The 15,500-nt window shown below is 39.0% G+C and overlaps 1 protein-coding gene across 1 annotated transcript in view; it reads left to right on the top strand.

Moving 5' to 3' along the window:
* The window catches only part of eif3hb (eukaryotic translation initiation factor 3, subunit H, b), a 153,300-nt gene extending 139,090 nt beyond the window's left edge, over positions 1-14,210 (top strand). Inside the window, exons 6-8 of the mRNA XM_059984040.1 lie at positions 4,538-4,658; positions 7,962-8,094; positions 13,945-14,210. Coding sequence (XP_059840023.1) covers positions 4,538-4,658; positions 7,962-8,094; positions 13,945-14,042 — 352 coding nt within the window. The 3' untranslated portion in view covers positions 14,043-14,210. The remainder of the gene's footprint in view (positions 1-4,537; positions 4,659-7,961; positions 8,095-13,944) is intronic.
* Positions 14,211-15,500: the final 1,290 nt, after the last annotated feature.

The following is a 15,500-nucleotide window of genomic DNA, read 5'->3' as shown; positions in this document are numbered from 1 at the left end:
CTTGTGAACTTTTTCTATACCCTCTCCAAAGCCTTCACATCCTTTCTGTAATGTGCTAATCATAACCATACACAATATTTCATTATGGTCTAACTCCATATTAGGCAGCTGTATCATGATTTCCTGCATTTTATGCTCAGTTCCCTGATTGATTAAGACAAGTATAGTCCATGCTTTCTTTGCTTCTGTATGTTGTGTTGCCACTTCCTTTGTGTAAACAAAATAATTAGACCTCTACAAACCAACTACTTTCATACAGAATTAATTGGTAGCCTGTGCCTTGTCAAAGGCCTTCTGAAAGTCCAAGTAAACAGCATCCACTGATTCTCCTTTGTCTATCCTGCCTATTATTTCCTCAAAGAATTCCAATAGATCTCTCAGGCAAGATTTCTCCTTAAGATAACCATGCTGACTTTTACCTATTTTATTATGTCCCTCCATGTGCCTGAAAACCTCATCAAATATGGACTCCAACTTCTTCTCAACCATGGAAGTCAGACTGACTGGCTTATAATTTCCATTCTTCTGCCTCCCTCCTTTATAAAAGTGTGGAGTGACATTTGCAATTTTCAAGTCCTCTGGAACCATTCCAGAATTTAATGATTCCTGAAAGATCATTACTGATGCCTCCACATATCCTCTAGTTAACTCTTTCAGATGTACATATGACAAATAAAGCTAATCTTTAATCTTTGTATTCCTACGTGGCTTGGCCAGTATGTTCTGTATCTTCACCCTGGACTGTGAAATTGTTTGTCCTCAGGAACGCGTTCAGTCATTTCATTTAGAGGACAAATGTCTGCCCCTGACTTACCACATTGCCTGCCAATGTCATTCCCTTAATTAGAGAGCCTCATTCTTCATTCCCTTGACATCAGAACATTGCCCTGTTAGTCCCTGGAGCAACAACATCACATGCTTCTCAAGGTGTCAGTGTGTTGGGCACATTTGTGTTTATATTTGTGAAGGCAAAAACGAAACTGTCATTTATTGAAGGTAGCAACTCTCAAACTAAAGGCAATGTCTGCTACAGCAATTTATCAAGTTGTACTAACTGTACATTCTCTGCACTTAATATCTTATATACCACAGTTTGTTGAATTTAGGTTCTTCCTCATCAAAGATATTATTTTATGCATAAATTTCAGATTTAGTTTTGCAGATCACAATCACATTACTACATTGGGTTACAAGCTGTGATAGGAAAGAAAAGTTTTAAATGGTCAATATGTATTTTACAAATGCAGATTGTCCGTGTTTGCTAATTCATGTATGTTGTATGTTGTAAATCCCCCTTCAACCATATCGGATCAATAACAAGGCCAATTGATCACGTGGTGAATAATCGATTGGGCCTCCTGTGCACAAGAAGCACTGTCTTTTAATGTGGTCAGTCAGAAGTGGCTGATTGGCAGGAGGCAAAGAGTGGGATTAAAGGGAGCTTTTTCTGACAGGCTGCTGGTGACTAGTGGTGTTCCACAGGGGTCTGTGTTGGGACCGATTCTTTTTAGGTTGTATATTAATGATATGGATGATGGAATTGATGACTTTGTTGCAAAGTTTTCAGGCAATATGAAAGAAGGTAGAGGGACAGGTAGTTTTTAAGGAAGAATCGAATAGAGGCTACAGGCTTAGAAGGATTTGGAGAATGGGCAAAGAAATGGCACTTGGAATATAGTGTCGGAAAGTATATGGTCATTCACTTTGGTAGAAGAAATGAAAGGGTTGACTATTTTCTAAAGATAGAGATAATGCAAAAATCTGAGTTGCAAAGGGACTTTGGAGTCCTTGTGCTAGGATTCCCTGAAGGTTAATTTGCAGGTTGAGTCTGTGGTGAGGAAGGCAAATACATGATTAGCATTCATTTCAGGAGGACTAAAATATGAAAGAAAGGATGTAATGTTGACTTTATAAAACACTAGTGAGGCCTCACTTGGAGCATTGTGAGCAGTTTTGGGTCCCTTATCTTAGAAAGGATGTGCTGAAACTGGAGTGAATTCAAAGGAGATTCATGAAAATGATCCCAAGATTGAATAGCTTGTCATATGAAGAGCATCTTATGGATATGAATTATGGACTTAATTGCAACCTATGGAATGGTGAAAGGCCTTGATAGAGTGGATGTTGAGAGGATGTTTCCTACAGTGGGAGAGTCTTAAGACCAGAGGAAACAGCCTCAGGTTGTCCTTTTAGAATGGAGATGAGGAATTTATTTAGCCAGAGGGTAGTGAATCTGTGGAATTCTTTGCCATGGGCTGCTGTGGAGTTCAAGTCTTTATGTATATTTAAGGCAGAGGTTGATAGGTTCTTGATTGGTCAGGAACACAGGAAGAAGGCAGGAGATTAGGGCTGAGGAAAAAATTGGACCAACCACGGTGAAATGGTGGAGCAGACTTGATGGGCCAAATGGCCTAATTCTGCTCCTACACTTTATGGTCCTATGGTCTTTCGAGTGTGCACATTATTTGTCTCGGTAGGCTCAGTTTGTCACTCCTGCACTGTAAGTAGCCCAGCGTGTACCACGACTAACGTGACTCAGTAAAATCATTTAATCCATTGTCTGTCTTGTTCTGCGCACATATAACACCTCTAAGTCAGAGTCTCTTGTAACTTTAGCTCTAGTACATTTCTTCTTAGGTATTTTTCTGATTGCAACACACACAAAATGCTGGAGGAACTCAGCAGGCCAGGCAGCTTGAGTTTTGGGCCGAAACCCTTCAGCAGGACTGGAAAGGAAGAGAAGTCAGAGTAAGAAGTACAAGGTGGTAGGTGATAGGTAAAACTAGATGTGGAGGAGTGGTACCACCCACCACCTTGTACTTCTTCCTTCCCCCACCAACCTTCTTCCTCTGATTTCTCCCCTTCCTTTCCAGTCCATAGATTTCCATAGATGATGACTGACCTGCTAATCTCCTCCAGCATTTTGTACGCATGCTTTGAATTTCCAGCATCAGCACTTCCTCGTCTTTTTCAGATTGTATAGGTTTAAACTGCCTGCCCTCTTGCACACTTTACAGCAATGACCATTTGAAATCTTAATATTTAATGAGAATTGCATATTGATGGTATATGTGAATTGTACATGGCAGTCGTACTCCTTGACAACCAAATGCAGTTTGTGTTGTCTGGCTTCTCCAGCTCATGTGGCTGAGAACGGTTGGAAGATCAGGAAATCTAGTCTTCAGTCCTTGAGGATTTTGGCAGGATATCTTGCCAGGTGCTAGTCGGTACTGATGTAGATTTTCCATCAGGGCTAAAGTACCACAAACTTCGCTCTCTAGTCCATTAGGTATTTTAACCAAAGTAGTTGATTGAGATTCCAGGTATATAATTATTAAAATTCAAGTTGGTGGTAGAATGCTGACTATTCTTGATTATCCCTGTTATCTTTAAGTGACATCAGTTATGTTGGGTGGGTGTAGAAATGTTACCTTTCTTGTATTTTTATATGTAGTAATGTGCAAAAGATAAAAGGCACATTTGTATAGCAAGGGTGCCGAAGGTTTTTGTACAATACTGTATTTGTCAATGTGAAGTGGAGAGAGAGTTTGTAATATTTACAGGAGCAAAGTTGTTGGGGATGGCAAGGATCGAGCACGGGGGTGGGGGGGGGGATGGGTGTGTGACTGATGGCAGAGGACTGCCAGGAGCCTGGGGTAGTGCAAGTGGACAATAGAGACCCATATCAGAATTAGGTTTATCATCACTCACATATGTTAAGAAATTTATATATTTTTTGCGTTAGCAGTACAGTGTAATATATTGAAATGACTACAATACTGTACAAAAGTCTTAAGGTACCATGGCTATATATACATGCTTTTGCACAGTACTGTAATCACATATATATAGTTGTTCAGTGAATTTTCCAGTAATTACAGTATAGAAAGCTTCTGTAGCAGGTGTCACAGCACTTCAATCTGTTTATATGTTCGGTTAATCGCTATTACTGGAATGTTGTTATCTCTAGTCTGAATGTGAGATGACCATGGCTGTTTTTTCTTCTCTTTGTTCTCTCAGCACCTCTCTCTTGTTAAGTTCTGTTGTTTAATAGTTAATAAAACAATCAGATGCATCTGCAGGTTTTCTCGTGTTTGTGAAATACTAGAGGAACTTGGTAGGTCACCCAGCATCTGTGGAGAGGAGTAAACAGTAAATGTTTCAGGCCAAGACCATTGATCAGGACACGTGATGAAAGGTTTCGGCCTGAAACATCAATTTTTTTAAGCTTCTCCGTAGATGCTGTCTGATCTGCTGAGTTCATCTAGCATTTTGTGTGTATTACTTTGGATTTCCAGTGCCCGCTGAATCTTTTGTCAATAAGTAATAAATATTGTGCCTCATTCCTGATTTCTGAGGATCCTTTGGATCACAATATTATCAGGATCCAACAGTTGTAATTTCATCTTCACTGGAACTAACATACTTGCATGCTGTTGATATGTAAGTTCAACTTCTATATGATTGCTTTAAGATTTGGAGTAAAAGAAAATATTCTGTGTGGTAAATGAAACCTTTGATGCTTGTGTTTTAACAGAAATCATCTAGAGAAGAACCTCCAGCTTTTAATGGACAGAGTGGATGAAATGAGCCAAGATATCATTAAATATAATACTTACATGAGGAATGTAACTAAGCAGCAGCAGCAAAAACAACAAGTAAGTCAAATCAAATCTCTTGCATTGGCAAAGTTTAGAATCTATACCATTAGTCTGCTTTCACTCACTACAGACTGTGGGAGGCACACACTTAGAAGCTGCCCAATGATTATGTCCTGGCGGTTATTCTAAACTGTGTAAAATGAATCACGAAAAATGAATATTTTCTCATTTTTTTCCTGTTCTTTTTCGGCACAGAATGCTATGTTAACCTCCTTTCCTCCCTCAGGGAAAGGTCAGTTTTACTTCATTTGCTGAGTCAAAGCCCAGGTATTTGGCAAACATCTGAAAGTTGTCTATGTTGAATCTATGAATATTTTGCATCTTTAGACACACATTTATGAACTTAGTCTCTGTGTGTTAACTTAATACAACCATACTTCATTTGCACTATTAACCTTTCAGGGTTTTAAAAAATTGTGCATTACAAATTAGAAATAAAAATCATTTAAAACTTTCTAGTATTTTTCCCTTCTAAATTTAAACTGTGTAATTCATACGTTTATTTTTATAATGCACTCATTACATATTGCAAACAGTGAGGTTTTTCATTAAAATTTTTGTAAATCCATAGAAGTTTATTTTCAAAAGCACATTTGCGATCTTTTAACCATTGCTTCACAGAAGTGGGTTGGAAAAGTATGATACTTGGATGATTTGTAGATCTAAAAGGCATTTCCACATTTAAAAAAATTACCAGATGGTTACAGTTTAGATGTTGGAGATGGTCAATTAGTTAGCTTGTCACTGTAAATATCTAAAGCCAATTACGTTGTTATCCCATGTAATGTGCACACAGCATAGATTGTCTGGGCCTTGACCCTCCCCTCAAGAGCATTAAAGTACGAAGGGGAGAGAACTATGTAAGATTTTTGAACAAATTGCTATTTTGGCTGGCTCCTGCTTGATTCAGGAGGCGAGTCAGTTATCTAAGTCAAAGCTGGCAGCAACTCATTAAAATAGAATGCAAAGTTTGCTTAATTTTTGTATTACTTTGCAAACACAGATCAAATGAAATGCAGTGAGTCTGTTAAATCATTTAGTATCTGAGATGGCATTGGAGAGGATCCAGAGCAGGTTGATGAGAATAATCTCTGGAATGAAAGGATTAACATATGAGGAGTGTTTGATGGCTCTGGACTGAGAGGGATAATAAATCAGCCAAGATGGAATGGCACAGCAGACTAGATGGTCTGAATGGTCTAATTCTGATCCTATGTCTTATGGTCTTGTATGAAAAGGCTTTAAGTATGGGCATTTGGGTACATTTAACCATTTGCTAAGTTCAGCACAAGCTCAGCACTTCAAACTTTAAATCCCAAGTCACACAGCATATCGTTGCAGTTTTTGAGATGCACTGTGGTATGTGAACAACTTGACTAATATATTAACAGTGATCCTTTAGAACGGTGAGGGGCAATCTCATTGAAACCTACTGAATATTGAAATGCCTAGGCAGAGTGGATGTGGAGAGGATGCTTCCAGTAGTGGGAGAGTCTAGGAACAAAGTGCACTGCCTCAGAATAGAAGGACATCCCTTTAGAATAGAGATGAGGAGAAATTTCTTTAGCCATAAGGTGGTGAACCTGTGGAATTCAGTGCCAAAGATGCCGTAGAGGCCAAGTCTTTAGGTATATTGAAAGCAGAGGTGATAAGTTCTTGATTAGTAAGAGTGTTTAAAGTTATGAGCAGAAGGCAGGAAAATGAGGTTGAGAGAAATAATAAATGATCCATGATGGAATGGGGGTGCAGACTTGATGGGCCGAATAGTCTAATTTTGCTCCAGTGGTCTTATAGTTTAATTTTTACAGTTGGACTTTCTAATTTGTCAATGGTAGGGGAGGTACTAATCAGGCATTTTGATTTTAAAATCTGCAACAATATTGTGCTCTTTGCTAACCTTGAAGACCTTTATGGTAAGCATTTCTTTACTGCACATCGATTGATGGTGTCCAGTTATGTCATCATGTGGACAGCTGATTGAAAAATTCTTACAGTAATACCAGAAATAAAATGGCATAGACACAAGAGATTCTGCAGATGTTGGAAATCCAGAGTAACACACACAAAATGCTGGAGGAACTCAGTAGTGCGGGCAGTGTCTACGGAGAGGAATGAAGAGTTAGCATTTTGGGCCAAGACCCTTCAAGAGTAAAATAGAGTGCAAAAAGTACTTAATTTTGTCTTATTATGCAAAGGAAGATTGCACAGATTGAATGAAATGAAGGTAGTTTTCTAAAACCACTTGCTATCTGATATATGAAATGGCTTAAGTATGTGTAGCTGGGTACATTTAACCACGTGTTCACATGCAAAGCTCAAAATGCCTAGTTACACAGCACATTGTAATTTTTGAAATTCACTGAGATCTGTAAACTGTCTACTTTTGGAGGAGATCAGTACTATATAACTAATGCATGATCTATTAAAAAGTGCACATTTTTGACTAAATACAATATTTTACAGAGGGTAAATGCAAAAAAGAAGCTAAAATTATCCTTTTCACTTTTCTTTTTGTAATTTATTTTTTTTATTGAAGTTCATCAAACAAACATTTCCATAAGATGTATTTCAGACATTGTACATATATATCATATAATCATATATATCACAAAATCTCCACAAAGTATTTATCTGGGGTATACACTTATAGAAAAGAGTGGAAAGAAAAAAACAGGCAAAAGGAAAGAACTATGTACAAGTAGGGAGTGATCTTTTTTTTTAACGACAGATTCATTGATTTGTGAGAATAAAATCAGGCCTTTTCTAGTAATAAAATCTATTATAGAATATTGAAAATAATCTGTGGGAATTATACTCATTTGAAGTCCAGTACATATACAAAGTGGTTGGGTCTGTCATTGTGAGCCATTTTAAAACTCAGTACCATTTCCATTTTTTAGGTCTATTATAAATCAAAAATAATGTGAAAACAGTTGAATTTCTCATTAGTTAGCTGGATTCTGCTAATTACACAAGAAAAGGCTTTTGAATCCTGTTGAAGAGGTTATGGGATTGTCCCTGACAAAACATAGATTTTGGTGTTTAACTCTGCACACACTTTCTCAAATTACTGAAACATTTCCGCCATTAAATGATGAGCAAAATGAGTTCCACTATTCATCTTATTAACAAACCCCAGGCTCATCCAAGTTTCCTTTTGGATAAAAGCGTGGATAGGTGATAATGAATGTTTTTCCTCCCTCTATAATTCCCATCCCTACCATGCAAAAGATAAAAAGGATTATCCAATACGGTTATCTGAAATCCTTGAATTGAGAGCGTGCTTTATTTTTCTTGCAGTATCTTCATAGACGCCAGCTGGAAAACAGCCAACGACAGAGCAGAGGAGAGGCACCCTTGCCAGAAGAAGATCCCAACAAGCTATTCAAACCACCACAGCCACCACCAAGACTTGAAACTCTGCTTGTTGCAGGTTAGAGATTTATAAGGGAAGGAAAAGAGCAAGCAGAATATTAAACAGTTCCATGTCAAAAGTAGTACGGTTAGGTCCATAGTGAACCTTTTGTGTTCACCTCAAGCTCAAGCGGTTCCGAGAAAGTGCTTTGTACAAAATGCTGATCATCTGTTCTCCCTGGGGTTTCCCTCCAGTATCTTGATTTTTGTTTCTGTAGAGCACCCTCGTTTTTAACGTTCCTCCAGTTAATCATTCTGAATGAAATCAATATGTTAATGGTCCAAAACTTGATTAGATTAAGAATAAAGATTATCCTTATTTTTTCCCATAAACATCAAAGCATGCAGTGAAATTAATTTCACTAATGACCAGCACAGTCTGAGAATGTGCCTGCAATTTCACCACGCTTCCAGTGCCAACATATCATGCCCACAGCTTTCTAACCCTAACTTCTACAAAAGTTGTTTGGAATGTGGGGGGAGACCGGATCATTCATAGGATACCTGCATGGTTGTGGGAAGAACATGCAAACTCCTTACAGAGTTGAACCCCGATCAGTTATCACGGGCACTGTCAAGCGTTACTTGACGCTACGTGGCCAGCAGTTTCTGTGGTAACTGCTGATGTCCGCCTGTTCAAACAGAGTTAAACTTTGAATGTATTCATGCATACAGAGTCTAGGGATAACTGAATGATATATGGTGTTGAAACTGTCACTGTACATCTTTGATGAACTCCAGCTGAAGTCCAATGGAGAAGCACGGTCTTATGGGAATTCCTCAGCATTACACTGGGGATACACCATACAAGATCTGCGTTGAGTCAGAGCAGGAACCTTTTTGATGGTTATTCTATGCCTGCAAGTTATTTTAAACTATTCTACTTCATTTTAATATTTTAATTGTTTCTTTGTTTAGTTTAAAATTAACCTGATTTATGTTTTCTATTTTTTTAATAACTTAAATTTTGAAATTATTTACTTCACTTTTAATCAGCTTTAAGTACCTGATTATCAGAAATATTTAAAAGCTTTCAAAATGTACTTGTAACTTTGACAGGTGTCATAGAGCACAGCAGCACAGAAACAAGTCCCTCTGCTCATCTAGTCCATTCTGAACTATTATTTTGCCCAGCCCCTAAACCATAGTCCTCTATACCCCTCAAGTCCATGTACTTATCCAAACTTCTCTTAAATGTTGAAATCGAACCTGCATTCGCCACTTCCACTGGCTGGTTTAAGCTGAGAGCCAGCTTTGTGTACCATTAATCACACATGGATCACAGACAGTGATTATATGCAGCTATCTTAAGCTCAGCACAAGCTGGACCAATGCCAGTTAGCAGAGAATTATAATTACACTACAGAGAGGGAGTCTAGGACTAGAGGGCAGAGCCTCAGAATACAAGGACATCCCTTTAGAACAGAGATAAGGAGGAATTTCTTTAGCCATATGGTGGTGAATCCGTGGAATTCATTGCTACAGTCGACTGTGGAGGCGAAGTCATTGGTATACTTAAAGTTGATAGGGTCCTAATTAGAAAGTGTGTCAAAGGTCTTGGGGAGGCAATGGGAGAATGGCGTTGCAGGGGATAATAAATTTGCCTTGTTAGAATAGCGGTGCAGACTTGATGGGCTGAATGACCTAATTCTGCTCCTTTGTCTTATAGTCTAATTAGTGCAAGTTTTATGCTGTCGACTGGGTTAGTGTGTGTGCTGTATAAATTCAGTTCAAAATTATTTCTCTTGCAATCTCCAGTGGTGGAAAGGAGATTTTCATTTGGTGTCTTGTGGCTTTGCCTTAAGACCAAGCATCCAAAATTAGAGCGTAGGAGTAGTCCCTTTATTTAAAAGCATTACATTTAGCTGTTTAACAGCAGTGCAACTGGAACAAATCACATCTTGACATAACTGATAGCAGTAGTTTTTAAATGCTATTTGAAGCATTAAGATTAGGTTTATTTTTGTTGTTGAAGTTTGATCAAAAATGAGCAACTCATCAGTGTTTCTCTGGTTTGCTGTAATGTGGCAAGTGAATAGTAAAAGAAAACATGGGTTGTAGGCTAAGACCTACTTTATAATAACTAATTTCAGCTGCAGCACAGAAGAAATGGCATAATCCTTAATTTTTCTAATATCCCCCAACTCCATAAGTTGCAACTTTTGCTCAACCATAGAAGTCTTCAATTCGTTTCCTGTGAGACAATTTAACATGGTACAGAAGGTGATGTCTCATAAGGGCGTTATCCATCATTAAGGATCCCCTACACCCACGGCAAGCCCTCTACTGTTTCCTGAGGCTGGAGTATTGTGTACAGTTTTGGTCTCCAGAGTTAAGGAAGGACATCCTGGCTATAGAGGAAGTGCAGCGTAGATTCACGAGGTTAATTCCTAGGATATCCGGACTGTCTTACGCAGAAATGTTTGAGAGACTGGGCTTGTACATGCTGGAATTAAGGAGATTGAGAGGGGATCTGATTGCAATTTATAAGATTATTAAGGGACTGGACAAGATAGAGGCAGGAAATATGTTCCAGATGCTGGGAGAGTCCAGTACCAGAGGGCATGGTTTGAGAATAAGGGGTAGGTCATTTAGGACAGAGTTAAGGAAAAACTTCTTCTCCTAGAGAGTTGTGGGGGTCTGGAAGGCAGTGGAGGCCAATTCTCTGGATGCTTTCAAGAAGGACCTAGCTACTTATCTTACGGATAGGGGAATCAAGGGATATGGGGACAAGGCAGGAACTGGGTATTGATAGTAGATGATCAGCCATGATCTCAGAATGGCGGTGCAGGCTCGAAGGGCCGAACGGTCTACTTCTGTACCTATTGTCTATTGCAAAGATTTCCACAGATTCACTATTCTCTGTGAAAAGTATTTTCACCCCATCCTAAATCTGTTCCCCTGAATCTGAAGCAATGTCTCCTAGTTCTAATCTCACTTTCCAATGGAAGCAATTTCCTTGCCTCTATCTTACCTATTCCTTACATAATTAATATATTTCTACAGAGAAAATTTACAAGAATGTTGTTGGAACCGGAGGACCTGAGTTATAAGGAAAGATTGAATAAGTTAGGAGTTTTTTCTGTGGAATATAGAAGGTTGAAGGGAGATCTGATAGAGCTATACAAAATTATGAGGGGTATAGACAGGGTAAATGCAAGCAGGCATTTTTCACTGAGGTTGGGTGGGACTTCAACTAGAGGACATGAGTTAAGAATGAAAGGTGAAATGTATAAGGAGAGCATGAGGTGAGAGGTCTTCACTCAGAGGGTCATGAGTGTGGAATGAGCTGTGAGCACAAGTGGTCCATGCGAGCTCAATTTCAATGTTTAAGATAAGTTTGGATAGGTAAATGGATGGTAGGGGTATGGAGGGCTATGGTTTGCACACAGGTCAATGGCAGTAGGCAGTTTAAATGCTTCTAGATGGGCGATTGGCTGTTTCCGTGCTGTACTTTTCTATGACTATGATCCCCTCCCCATTCTTCTGAATTCCAGCAAGTATAGTCCCATGCAACTCAATATCTCCTCGTAGCCTACTCCCTCATCTCGGTAATGAACCCTCCATGGTACCACCTCCAAAGCCAGTATATCTGTCCTCAAGTAAGGAGACCAGAATTGCACACAGTCCTCCAGGTGTGGCCTCACCAATACTGCAGGGTTGTAATATAACCTCCCTGCTCTTAAATACAATCCCTCTAGCAATGAAGGCCAGCATTCCATTTGCCTTCTTGATAAACTGTTGCACCTGCAAATCAACCTTTTGCAATTTGTGCACAGGTACTCCAATGTTTTTCTGCACAGCAGCATGCTGCAGTTGTTCACCATTTAAATAATAATCTGAAACAAGAGAAAATCTGCAGTTGCTGGAAATCCAAGCAGCACACACAAATACTGGAGGCACTCAGCAGGTCAGGCAGCATCTATGGAAAAGAGTATAGTCGACGTTTCGGGCTAAGACCCTTCAGCAGGACTGAATAATAATAATCTGATCTAGTATTCTTTCCAAAGTTTGTTCTGTTGTACCAGTATTTCTTCAGTATTACCACCCCATTTCAAACTGGAGTGTGTAAAGAAAAAAAATAACATAAGGATGTAAGAACTTGGTTCTAAGTAAGGGAAAAGTGTTATTATAATTATACTTTCTCTAAATAATTAAGTTGTAGGAAGGAATTATTTGATAACTTACAAATGATTTTTCTCTTAAAACCATTACGTTTATGATGAGTTCCACTTTAAATTGTTTAAGAAGAGATTATTAGCTGTGTTAGATCTCTGTTTAATTTCTGATCCTTCAAACTCAAAAACAGCAACTTTCCCCAAGCAGTAAGGCTGATCAATACCTCCACCCACTAACCCAGCCCTCCACGTATCTCCCCACCACTACTTTATCATTTCCTGCCAGAGACTCCTTATGTTAAGATACCCCTGTGCCTAGTGTTAGTTTATAGACATAACATCAACCTCTGTGTTTAACAGAGGCTCCCAACCTTTTTTATGTCATGCTCTAATGCCATTAAGCAAAGGGTCCATGGACCCCAGCTTGGGAATTCCTGGTATATAAGCTATCTTACATATTTATATATTTTGTGGATTTTTAAAATTGTGTTTTGTCCAATTTTTTTGTGCTTCATCTGATTCAGAGTAACAATTACTTTGTTCTCCTTTATACTTGTGTACTTGAAATGACATTAAACAATCTTGAATCTTGAATAAATAGTGAAATTTGACCAGTAAAGGCCATTGTGATTGAAGTCCAAATTTTAGCTCATTAAATTGAACTTTGGAGTCTTTTTGTAAATGAGCATCAGCACTTGGCATGGTCTTCGCCAAGAACATATCACACGATGGATAAACAGTAGAATGTTACTCATTTGATACAGAGTCTTCTGCAGCCATAACATCTTGTGGTTACATTAGCATGGAATTGTAGAGAAAATTGTTAGTTTTCAAAAAGCAGCTTTTAAGAACAAGTTATTAAAAAAAAGCCTTGATGTTGATCGCATACGGATGTGGCTACTACTGTGATTAAACAAAAGGGTTTGTACTGTATCCCATAATGTTTGGTTAGATTGCATGCAAGCACTTTAAAACAAAATGAAATGAGTGTTTTAATTGCCGACCAAAGAAAAATGTGTTTTTCTATGGGGTATATAGAGTACTTTGCAAAGTTCTTAGGCACATCTATGTAGCCAGGATGCCTAAGACTTTTGCATAGCACAGTATTTGTCAATGTAGAGCAGAGAGTGAGATTGTCAGAGCAAACATGAGGAAATCTGCAGATGCTGGAAATTCAAGCAACACACACAAAATGCTGGTGGAACACAGCAGGCCTGGCAGCATCTATAAGGAGAAGTGCTGTCAACGTCTGACAGGAGCAAAGGATGTTGGGAGCGCTGCAGGATGGGTGTGGGGCAGGTGGCAGGGAGGGAGAGCCAGGGCAGTGTGGCATGGGTTCAGGCACACCCAGCCCTGAGACACCAGGCAAGGTCATTTGGTTCCAAACAATTGGTTTACTGATCATTACAGAATGTCTCCCTGATGCTTCCTGCTCCCTCCCCTCTCCCCTCCCTTTTCCCAACCATGAATCATTCCCCTCTCCCTGTCCCCTTCCCACTCTCAGTCCACAATAGAGACCCATATCAGAATCGGGTTTAGCACCACTGTCTGTCATCAAATTTGTTTTTTTTCATGCATCAGCAGTACAGAGCAATACATAGAATTACTAAGTACTGTGCAAAAGTGTTAGGTACCCTAGCTATACACACACACTTAAGACTTTTGCACAGTATTGTAATAGTCCTTTGTAATTCCATTTTTGATGACCAAGTTCTCAATAGTTTTTCCCCTTTCTTCTCAAAACTTTACAGGACAAATCAATGCCTATTGCCAGCAGATCAAGGAGTTCACGTCACAGAGCATGGGCAAGTTATTCATGGCCGAAGCCCTTCAGGGTCACAACAGCTGAGGTCTCCGTTGGAGTGATGTCACTTGAAAGTAGTTTTCAAATTCAACAAAATTATCTTCTGAAAATTAAGCCTGAAACTGACTTACCTGTAAACAGAGTTTTTGTGCATCTGAAACAGATACCGGGTTTATATGAATTTAACAAAAATAAATGAATTTGGTGATCAAATTAGTCTCTGTTTTTATTCCAGCTTGAACATTTTAATTAACTAATAGTTGAGAACATCATTTCGATAAATTAATTATTAACAATTTTACAATGGTTCGGTGAGCTTAAAAAGACATTTGTAGTAGTTTGACTATAATTCACTCCCTTTCATTAAATAGTAAGTCTTTTTAAGCTGCAGCAGAAACTAAGGGAAATTTATCTGAAATATGTTACAATGATCTCTCCCTTTCTACTGTTTATTTTAGTTCTGTGTTATCATCCTTGCCAAGATTGCAGTTTAGCAGTTTTTAGGACCTTTTGCTGCCAATATTGTAGTATGTTGAGTGAACTTGGCCTTTTCTCCTTGAGTAATGGAGGATGTGAGGTGACCTGATAGAGGTGTACAAGATAATGAGAGGCATTGATCGTGTAGATAGAGGCTTATCCCCAGGGCTGAATTGGCAAGCATGAGAGGGCATAGTTTTAAGGTGCTGGGGAGTAGGTACAGAGGAGATGTCAGGGGTAAGTTTTTTATGCAGAGAGTGGAGAGAGCGTGGAATGGGCTGCCAGCGACAGTGGAGGAGGAAATGATAGGGTCTTTTAAGAGACTCCTGGAAGGTTATGTGAAGCTCAGAAAAATAGAGGGTTATGTGTAAAGCCTAGGTAGTTCTAAGAAAGGGACATGTTCGGCACAGCTTTGTGGGCCGAAGGGCCTGTATTGTGCTGTATGTATTCTGTGTCTGTGTCTAAACTAGGGCAATGCATGTGTGGAAATCATGGTGATGTTTGTAAATAATTGTATTTATTGCCTTCAGCACTGTGGATGCCTGAACCTTAATGAAATGTTTTATTTAGAGATATAGCATGGTAACAGGATTTTCCAGCCGTTAGAGCCCATGTGGCCAAATAACTTACTAACCCATACATCTTTGGACTGTGGGAGGAAACTGGAGCACCTGGAGAAGCCCACACGGTCACAGGGAGAACGTACAAACTCCTTACAGGTAGTGGTGGGAATTGAAACTGGGCTGCTGGTACTGTAAAGTATTGTGCTAACTAATACATTACTGTGCCATCACTAAGATCTTTTGACAAGTCCAAGTATACCACACTATAGGGATTATCACAGGTAACATACGATGTCAATGCAAAATACAATCTTCAAGTTCTTTTTAGCTGTATGGAATCATGAGGGGTACATGTTTTTTTGGATGTGCAGAATTGGAGAAGGATACGCCTGATTCTTCTGGTCTGAGCTGGTGGTTTTGTTCTGGTTGAACTTTCTCCCACCCCTCTATGAACTTTATCATC

This window comes from Hypanus sabinus, chromosome 1 (assembly GCF_030144855.1).
Source record: "Hypanus sabinus isolate sHypSab1 chromosome 1, sHypSab1.hap1, whole genome shotgun sequence".
Lineage (NCBI taxonomy): Eukaryota > Metazoa > Chordata > Chondrichthyes > Myliobatiformes > Dasyatidae > Hypanus > Hypanus sabinus.
This window is presented reverse-complemented; position numbering and strand designations above follow the sequence as displayed.